At 48.1% G+C, this 9,850-nt stretch overlaps 1 protein-coding gene across 5 annotated transcripts in view; it reads right to left on the bottom strand.

Moving 5' to 3' along the window:
• The window catches only part of LOC104864848 (beta-catenin-interacting protein 1), a 100,059-nt gene that overhangs the window by 20,624 nt on the left and 69,585 nt on the right, over window positions 1-9,850 (bottom strand). For 3 of the 5 annotated variants that reach the window (XM_010628066.3, XM_010628069.1, XM_010628071.1), the window contains 2 exons: window positions 9,415-9,537; window positions 929-958 (listed from right to left, as the gene is read on the bottom strand). In XM_010628066.3, coding sequence (XP_010626368.1) covers window positions 929-958; window positions 9,415-9,537 — 153 coding nt within the window. The remainder of the gene's footprint in view (window positions 1-928; window positions 959-9,414; window positions 9,538-9,850) is intronic. The other 2 variants (XM_010628067.1, XM_010628070.1) reach the window with 1 other exon arrangement.

Genomic DNA, 9,850 nt, shown 5'->3' with positions numbered 1-9,850 from the left:
ACCCACTCACAGGAATACAAGAGGAGAGAGAGAGAGAGAGAGAGAGAGAGAGAGAGAGAGAGAGAGAGAGAACACAGACAGGCATTCCACAGGAGCACTTAGAGGGCTCGAGGGCAAAAGGACAGCCAAGGCCGAAACACACCAGGGCTGCCCCGGCCACCCGAGGGCCGAGGGTCGGGCAGCTCTTTGGATTTGGACCAGGGAGAGGATAAAACACAGTTAAGTGTGGAGAGAGGAAGAAGCGTGAGATATAGGACCAGCACTGCAATTACAGAAATTCTGTCAAGAAAAAATCCAAAGAATCAAGTCTTCCTGTGCAATGAGCCTGGCTAAAATTAGGGAATCAAAACAAACTGCTAAACGAGAGGTAGAAATACCAACTTTCAGGCATCCATTTCAACAGCTGTTACCCCGTTCTGTCATGGGGAGGGATTTGCTACCCTTTTTGGGGGGACTTTATCCTATCAACCCTGAAAGACACCAGCTTGAGAACTGCACTACAGCTGAACTGGCTTCAAATTCTAAGTTTGAAATCCATGTTTCCATTCTTGCCCACGAACAATCATAAATGATTTGATGCATAAATGAAACTTCACAAACATTATTTCACATACAAATCAGACTGAACTCTTCCACAACTCCAACAAACAGAAAATTGTTATGAAACAGATCTCTGAAGTTCAATTAAACGAAAATGTATGGTATTGTCCGTGTAGTTCAAATGGATGTCTGATTTCCAGATATTTCTAACCAAGGGTCTGATTCCATATACCCTCCATCAATACATTTTAAAATAGAAACAAAGCAGGAGAATAAATAGGGGCAAAGGAGCATGACAGTTGCTTCTGTTTAAGAGCTGATTCCCAATTTTATCAACAAAGTTAGTGGGTTAATATTCATAAGAAGGAGACAAAGAACCCTTGATCACCTTCTTTGGTGACTGTCACCTCATAACTCTCTAAAGGGAGAAAAGATAAACCCATGTCAGTAATTCAGGAAAGAGTGGAGATGGAACACAGGAAATAAAGTCAAAGATGCACATATTATACAGAAAAGCTTGGCATATAATTTAACAACACACACAGTAGCCACCTATCAAAATTCCTATAGCCAAACTGGAGCCTCGGGAGCAAAACGTCACTTTGAATACCACTTACCATGAGCTACTGCATAATTTTTAAATGACACTAATTTAGGGATGAGATGGTGCTGTGAGGTTTCCTAACAGCCTCAGATGTCAAGGGTTTTTCTTTTCCAATACTTGGATGACCAAAGTGAACTGTGTTTTCATTTTCAAGCTGGGTCTTCTCAGCTAGATTCTGGCAACACATTAGATTCAGAGAAGCAAACATTTGGAGAAAAAGGTTTTAACCCTTTGTTCTTACCGATACCGATGGTTTCTAATAAAAAACACCCAACCAAAGGAACAAGTATGGACCCTCTGCTAATAAACATCTGCTTAATGTGAATGGAAGGAGCTCAAAACCAGCTGCAGGGACCCTACGCTGACCATGGCTTCACCCTCTAAGAACACCTCCCTGGGGCAGCACAGGCCCTGTGGCCACACCGGTCCCTGGCAGAGAACAGAACAGGTGGGCGTGGCCTTCTCCAAAGCAGCACTCCTTGAATTCCCTTGCTTTTTGAAAGATTTTGCCATTTATTTCCCCTGAACAGTGTTGTTTCATTTTATATGATTTCAAGGTTTTAAAAATGGTACCAGGTGACACACAGTATTTGTGACATGCAGTTTTTGCGACTTGCTTTTTACACAACCTTGAGATCTTCAGGTGCATCACCCTGGCTGCTATATGCAGCTATGGTTTATTCCTTCCACTACTACCTGCTGGTAAGAATCCCATGAGCTTGGGGACCGGGGATGTAGCTCAGTGGCTCCATGCCTGCCTGGCAAGCACAAAGTCCTAGGTTTGATCCCTGGTAGCAGGGGCAGGGCAAAAGAATCCCATGAGTTAAAACATGCAGCAAGCTTAAAACCTTGCCTGGCACAGTGGAAGAATTTGACAAATGTTTGCTATTACCACCACCTTTCATTTATTCATTCATTTGTTCATTCATTCATTTTGTTTTGTTTTTGTTTTTGTTTTTTGAAACAGGGTCTCACTAGGTAGCCCAGAATGGCCTCAAGCTCAAAGCAATCCTTTCACTTCAGCCTCCCAAGTTCTGGGACTACAGGTGTGCACCACCACACCTGGCTTACTATCATCATTTTCCACTGTGTGAATATGCTGTAATTAAAAGTTTTCTGCTATTGATGAACAATACCATGGCAGCTATTTCTGTCCTGTTTCCTGCTGGACATGAACAAGAGATCCTACATCTATGTTGCTCAAGGTGGCAGCCACCAGTTACATACAGCTGTTCACTTTTAAACTCAAACTCATGCGAAATGAAATACTAAATATTCAGTTCCCCATTCTGAGTGCTCGACAGCTGCATGTCACCAACCTGGCTGGTGAAGCAGCCTGAACACAGATACACAGCTCCCCACCACCCACTACAACAGCTGTTTCTGCTCACAGGCAGGCTGTGCAGACAGTGGGTTCTGGGCCAAACTCAGCCCGTTCCTGGTTTGGAATGGCCCAGATGCTAGGACTGGTTTTTATCTTTTTAAGTAGTATTTCAGGCGGGCACAATGGTGCACACCTGTGATCCCAGCACTCTGGGAGGTTGAGGAAGGAGAATCACAACTTTTAACTCAGGCTGGGCAACTTAATGACTTACTGAGACCGTGTCCCAAAATAAAAAGGGTTGAGATACAGCTCAGGGTCAAAGCCCTGGGTTCAATTCCCACTACAACATATTGCATGAAAAATGTACACTGAAAATTCAAGTATCAGTCTCCCATCAATTTTTTATTGGGCCCCAGATATGCTGTCCTGTAGAAATGATCTCTGTCTGTGTTCTCAGAACCAGGGCAGACCTGCAGAGCTGCAAAAGGCCTCTGGACTGCAAAGCCTACCCACCCTCCCTTCAGACCCTTTAGGGAGAAGCTCACTGCTCCTTGCCCTAGAGACTCCTAGAGCAGAAGCCCCAGGCACCACAGAGGAGCCGCTGGCCTGGGCGGCCTGGATGTGCTGACTCACTGCCCCTGCAGTGTACATCAGCATCACGAGATACCCTGGAGTTCCGCATGGGGCAGCCCCTCGTCCTCTGAGCTGCTGCACTGATTGTGCTGCAGTGTGCTTCCTGACCTGGGTGCTGGGCTCTGGAAAGCATGGTCGAAGAAGACACTGTCATAAGCAGTGGCCTGAGTAAAGGCACAGACCCAGCTGCTGCTGAACTGGGGTAAAGACAACCCACTCGAGCAATGTCCTAGATGAGTTTTTTGGCTTTTTGTTTTTGAGAAATCAGGGTCTTGCTATGTTGTTCAGGCTGGTTCCAAACTCCTGGGCCTCCCCACCACATTAGGCAATAAAGCCCTTGACACTGACTTGCTGAGAGAGGCTCAGGAGGGATGAGACCATTCGCCAGCTCTTATAAACTCACCACATCTTTCTTTCCAGAAATCAGGCTGGGAGGAGGGGAGGAAAGATGTAGAGTGAAGGATGCACTGGGTGTTTCCATCTCAGACAAAATGATGTCTGAGCGGAGAGTGAAGAAATGAAGGGAGCAGCCACATGACTATCTGGTTACAATTTCAGACAGCAGGAGCAGCCAGGGCAAAGGCTGAGGCTCCATGAGGAGGCCTGTGCCGCTGGGGGCCGCAGAGATGGGAACTCTGGGCTGCAAGAGCTGGAGCTTCTCCTCCCTGGGAGTAAGAAGTAGCAGGAAGGCTCAGCAGAGACAGGCGACTGTGTCCCTGAGAGGATCGGTCCATCGCTGAGCAATGCGGCAGGAGATGCTGAGGCCCGTCCTGCGTGTGGCAGGCACTGGAGAAGTGGGCAGAGCTGGGAGGAACCCTTCAAGCAAAGCCAAGGCTGCCAGGCGGGAACCCAACCCAAAGCCACCTTTCACTAAGCTTGGACAAGAGGGACAGCAGCATAGAGCGAGGGCGGGATTCGCGTTCTAGCTCTGCACCAGGGTCTGCACTACAGAGCGTGGGTGTCAGGATCCTGGAACATGTCTCAAAGGTGTGCTTAGCAAACAAGATCATAAATGACTTGAAAGCCAGCTGCTCTCCAAAGACTGGATTTGATCCATTTATAAGGAGAACAGCAAACAGCTTAAAACAGCGTCCTTTCAAGTCACCACTGAGTGTACCCATGAGGATTCTCCTTCCAGGGGTCCACAGGGCCTGTGGCCTCAGGTCGGCTGGGCTTACTGCACTGCTGGCCAGGCAGGGACTCTGCCTAAATGGCTTAAACATGGCCTCACAGGGACAGCTTGATGCACAGAGCAGCCTGGACCGCAGTCACTGCCGGGCCACAGAACCTTCTACACCACTGCCCCAAGGCCCAATCTGTTCCTTCAAAGCCCAGCTCTAGCTGCAAGGAGCAAGGCCAGGCAAGTACTGAAGATGAGCAGGGGAGGGGCTGCTCGAGGTGCTGTCCGGGAAGCCCTTGAGACTTACCTGAGGACAGCACTTCAGAACAGCTGGAAGGGAGGGAAGGTGGGCCAAGCCTCTTGGTTCAGCTGACTGGGCTGTTGGTGGAACTGGGGCACAGACGGGAAAAGGTGAAGCATGGAGCTCAGAAGCTGTCATTCATCCTGCCAGTTTCACCTCTGGCTTGCAGGTTGCATGGCTGGGATTTTTTTGGTGGTGGTAGTGGTGGTACCAGGGATGAACCAGGGCCTCTGTGCTGAGCGCCATAGCAGCCTTTTTCTTTTTTATCCTGAGACAGGATCTCACCAAGTTGCCAGGTTGGGCTTGAACTTACCACCCTCCAGTCTCCCAGGATGCTGGGAATATAGGTGCACACTACCATGCCTGGACACTTGAAGTTTGTTTTTTGTTTGTTTGTTTGTTTGTTTTTGGTACCAGGGATTGAACTTGGGACCTTGCGCTTGTGAGGCAGGTGCCAGAACCCCTGAGCTAAATCCCCAGCCCTCTTGAAGTATTTTAAAGCAAGTCCCAGACATGCATTGCATCCAATACTTCAGTAGGTAACACTAACAGAGGTATCGCTTCACAGAACTATGCTAGTACCACATTCCACCAGCATTCAGTGATTCCTGGGCACTTGCACGGTGAGCAGCTCTCTGCCTCTGACACTCAATCGTGATCCTCCTCCTCAGGGCAGAGCAGGGGCATAGCAATGCTCTCGTCTGTCAGAGCTCATCTGTCAGTGCTGAAGGGGTCATAGACATCCACCGCCTCCACGGCGCGTCACAGCCTCACAGGGCTCACAGCCCATCCCCCTGCACACACAGGGACACCTCCGCCCCCGCTATCTAGACTCAGCCTTCTTCCTGCAGCCTTCCACCTTGGCAAGGGAAGACTTGGGATCATGGCTCACATATGATGTCCTTTCCGCCCTGTCCCTTCCAACCCAGTGCAGACCCCACACCGCTGTCCTGCTTCGAAATGGACCTAAAACCTTGCCTGCAGGCTGGGGTGCAGCTCACTGGTGAGTGCTCGCCTGACATGGGAGTTCCATCCCCAGCACTGCAAAAACAATGCAGTTTTCATGCCCGGCGCTCCTGACTCAGCAGCTCTGGGGGAGCCCGGCTCCTCCCCACCTTCTAAATTACTCACTCGTCTGCACCCCAACCTCGATGCCTCTAGCCCTGGGCTGTAAAACATAAACCCCCTACCCTCCCTGGTCCATGATCTGCAGTGCTGGTGTCACCTTCCCACCTGGAACACCAGGGCTTGGGGACAGAGACCAATTTCTATGCTTTCCATAGGCTCCAGCAGGTCCAGCACAGTTACCCAGCATCTGATGGCTGTGGATCCCCAATATGTAGGAAAGCAATAGCTCCAGAAACAAACGACCGCCTCCCAGGCAGCAGCCACCAGCGTGGGGCTGAACACCACCACTCACAGGCTCTGGCCATGGCTGGGGTTATTCCATATTGTCCACTCCAAAATGGATGGGGCACTGTTCCACACAGCAAAACACTCAAGGACCCAAGTTTGTAGCAAACTCTATGACAGTTTTAAAGGTGAACTGCTACAGAAAGTACCAGGCACCTCAATACTTGAATATGCAACCTGCCCTGGGACAGGAAGTAACATTACACTGTATAAGCATATGTTACAAGTGGAAAATGCAATGTCTTAAATTAAACCATTTAATACCAACAGTAACAAATCCTTGTATTTTCAACATAGAAAAATAGCAATCTTGCCAGGCTTGGTGGCATATGTCTGTAATCCCAGCACTTGGGAAGCTGAGGCAGGAGGATCACCCTGAGTTTGAAGATAGCCTGGACTACAAAGTGAGACTCTGTCTCAAACATCCAAAAAAACTACAACAAAAAAATGGCAGCCTTTCATGAGTGAATCTGGTCCATCCAACCCTGCTACAAACACACTGTCGGCCTGGCTGCACCTGACGAACAAGCTACCGCGGACAGTGGCATGCCAGCGGGCCCAGGCTACCAAGACCTGTGAGTCACGGAAGCACCAAGGCAGGGGGAAAAGAGCTCCAGACCTTCTAAGGAGGTTCTCAGCAGACTCCAAAGAAAACAGCCCTCCGAACTCTCTTCTGGACTCCACTCCTACCATGCTGTTCAGCCAATCCTGTAGCACCACAGCTGATCTGGGACAGTGGGAACAGACCTGCCTTAGTAACTTAGGAAGATCCTGTCTCAAAAAAATTAAAGGGCTGGAGATGTAGCCCAGTGTGAAGACTCTCCGTTCAATCCCTAGTACTGAAAAATAATCTAGGTAATCAGACCAACAAGGAAAGCTATAAATGATTTTAATATTTAAGGGAAACAGCAACACAGAAATCACCTAGACAACTAGACAAACACTGTGTTCGTTGTACAGAGTGCTTTCTCTACTGTCCTGGTCCTGAATCCACTCTTGACACCCAGCGAACAAGCACAGCCCCCTGGAAGCTGTCCCCACTTCAGACTCAGCACAAGCTGGCTGGTAGGTTATGTTTCTGAAATGGGATGTACACTTGAACAGAATGAAATATGGATTTACTTTTAAATACTTCTTCAGCAGCAGCCCCACACTCACTGCCCTCAATTTACAATAGGAAATTGAACATATGATATAGAGGTTTTGTTTGGTTTGGCTTGATCTTGGTTTTATTTTTGTTTTGTTGCTGTTTTTCAGTTGAGGCTGGAATCCAGGGCCTTCACACTGAGATACATCTTCAATCCTTCTGATTTTTTATTTTGAGACAGAGAATGATGGGTTAGATATAAAATGCCTCCCAAATGTCTCCCAGTGTTCAGAGGCAGGGCACATGCTCATGGGTGATAACCCACTGGTGAGGGAAGGCCAGGCGCAGGCCCGGAGCCTCCTCTCCTGCTTCCTGGCTGCCATAGTTTCAGCAGCTTTTCTGCATTGTTTCTGTCGTGAAGCCAGCCAACCATGGGCTGAAGCCACGAAACAAAATAAATCTTCAAGTTTTGCAGAGGTCAGAAAATGGGAAAATGACTAATACATAGGGTCTTGTCAAATTGCCCGGGCTGGGCTTGAATTTTGGATCCCCCTGCCTCAGCTTCCCAGAATGCTGGGATTATAGATGTGTAGTACTGCACTCCACTCGATGACACATTTTATACAAGTTCATCCAATTGTTTTTATCTGTTCCCAGGCAAAAAGAACATTCATTAATTAAGAGAAATTTTGATCTGGAAAAAGTCATGTGAAAACTTTTTTCGAAAACTAGTTCTGGGCCAGGGATTTAGCTCAGTGGTTCTGCTGCCTGCCTGCCCCACAAGCACAAAGACCTGAATTCAATCCCCAGTACCGCCCCAAAAAAAACTAGTTCTGCTGGTGACTGGATAAAGATGTGGCTTTTTTATAAAATGGAGTATTAATCAGCCATAAAAAATGATAAACTAAATAGATGCACATTGAGGCTATACTCTTAAGTGAAGTAAATATGACACACGTGTAAATACTGAATACTTTTTCTGGTGTGAGAAACTGAAAGTGTAAATGAAGATCAAAATGTACAGTAATGTGAACTAGGAAGAAAAAGTCCAAAGGGGAAGGAGGAGGGGAAGGAGGGGTGAGGGAAAAAAAAAATACAAGAAAAGAAAAAACAGAATCAAAGTCTGTGTAAATAGGGAGGGATGGAGGGGTTGAAGAGAGGGTGGGAGAATGGGGGAAAGAGGAACCAAGATGCATCAAGTACAGGTACGAGTTCCCAATGATGAATATCATCATAGTGTGTATACCTAAACGTACCAATAAACTCAATGAATAAAACTAGTTCTATAAAGTCTATGCTTACCCTGAGGCCCAGAAACAGTGCAGCAGCACCATGTCCTACTTCCGGGTAATGAGTTTACCACAGCTGATGTGACCCAAGGGCAGCGCTGATGGAGAAAGGGCCCTAAAATGCCAGCAGCAGAGAGTTGTCCCATGACGATCATCTCCAAAGCTACCCCAGCCATCCATTCCCACAGACACAGGCTATCACCCTTTGTTCTGTCCTCCCTCAAATTGAGGCTCCCACCTGGGGCCCGTGCACGTGAAGGAAGCACTCTGTGCCTGAGCCAAACCCCAGCTCTTTCTATTTTGAGACAAGAGTTCAGTAAGTTGTCCCGGCTGGCCTCAAACTTGCAAAGTTCCTGCCTCAGCCTCCCAAGTGGCTGGGATGATAGGCACATGCCACAACAACAGCTCACTTTTAATACGTTCTTAACTCGAGTAACTTCATTAAAATGTGATCTGTGTCTGGCTGGGTGCTGTGCCACATGTCTGCAATCCCAGTTACTCGAAAAGCTAAGGCAGGAACTTAGCAAGACCCTGTCCCAAATTTAAAAATGAAAAAAGGGCTGGGGATGCAGTTCAGTACAAAGGTCCTGGGTTTAAAACCTAATACGGGGCAGTGGCGGGGAGGGTGCTGTAATCTATGCAAAAGTATTTCTCCATAGAGAACTCAGCTTTTTCAAGGATATCTCTGCAGATCACAGAAGTGAGGTGTCAGAGTCCCTAGATCCTTGACACCCAGGGCCTCGGGGAGCAGATGAGGAAGCAGTCAATCTCATGTGAGCGCCATTTGGGCACACCTGGTCTCACATGCACTCCAGGTCTGAGACCTGCTAGTGCAGATGTTACCAACCTAGCCACAGTGAGACAACTTCAGTCAGTTTAACTGAGCTACAGCAGACAATTACATGAAACATCTGCTTTTCAACTACCAGAACAGGTGGGTGTCCTCCAACCTACAGTTAAAGGAAAACTGGGGCACCAAGGAGCACAAGCAGCCATCGGGATCACGGCACTGTCAGAGGAGCCCCAGCACTCGAATGGCGAACAAGTGGCTGGCGACAGCAGAGGCCGCTCTCCACCTGGCCACAACACACCGGCCACCATACCTGCAAAGCGCAGAGGGGCGTCCTTATCCAGCGCGATCAGGGGAGGGTCGAGCAGGACTGTGTTGTCGTTCTCAGTCACGATTCCGTGGTACGTGGGCTCCAGCCAGGGCTTGTGCTTGTTGACTGCATTTCAAAGAAGAAGAAAAATATGAGGCAAGGTTAGAATTTCTGTTTTAACCTCCACTCCACTGCCTATTTTCTTTTGGTTTTTGGAGGTGGGGGTGATGGAAGCCCAGGCCTCAGGAGCCCCAGGCAAGTGCCCCCACAGTGCCCAACCCCCAGCCCACATCCACTGCGCAATAATCATTCCCTGAATGGCAACAATCACAGTTTTGTGGCAGTATTTGGTATCAAGACCCAAATTACATGAAATTGTGAATTCTAGAGCAATACTGTAGAAATTATCTGAATCCATGAAGCAATCAGAAGAAAGAAA

Source organism: Fukomys damarensis, unplaced genomic scaffold, assembly GCF_012274545.1.
Source record: "Fukomys damarensis isolate Sample0158 unplaced genomic scaffold, DMR_v1.0_HiC HiC_scaffold_23, whole genome shotgun sequence".
Taxonomy (NCBI): Eukaryota; Metazoa; Chordata; class Mammalia; order Rodentia; family Bathyergidae; genus Fukomys; species Fukomys damarensis.
The sequence above is the reverse complement of the archived record's forward strand: the minus strand, read 5'-3'. Positions and strand labels throughout refer to the sequence as shown.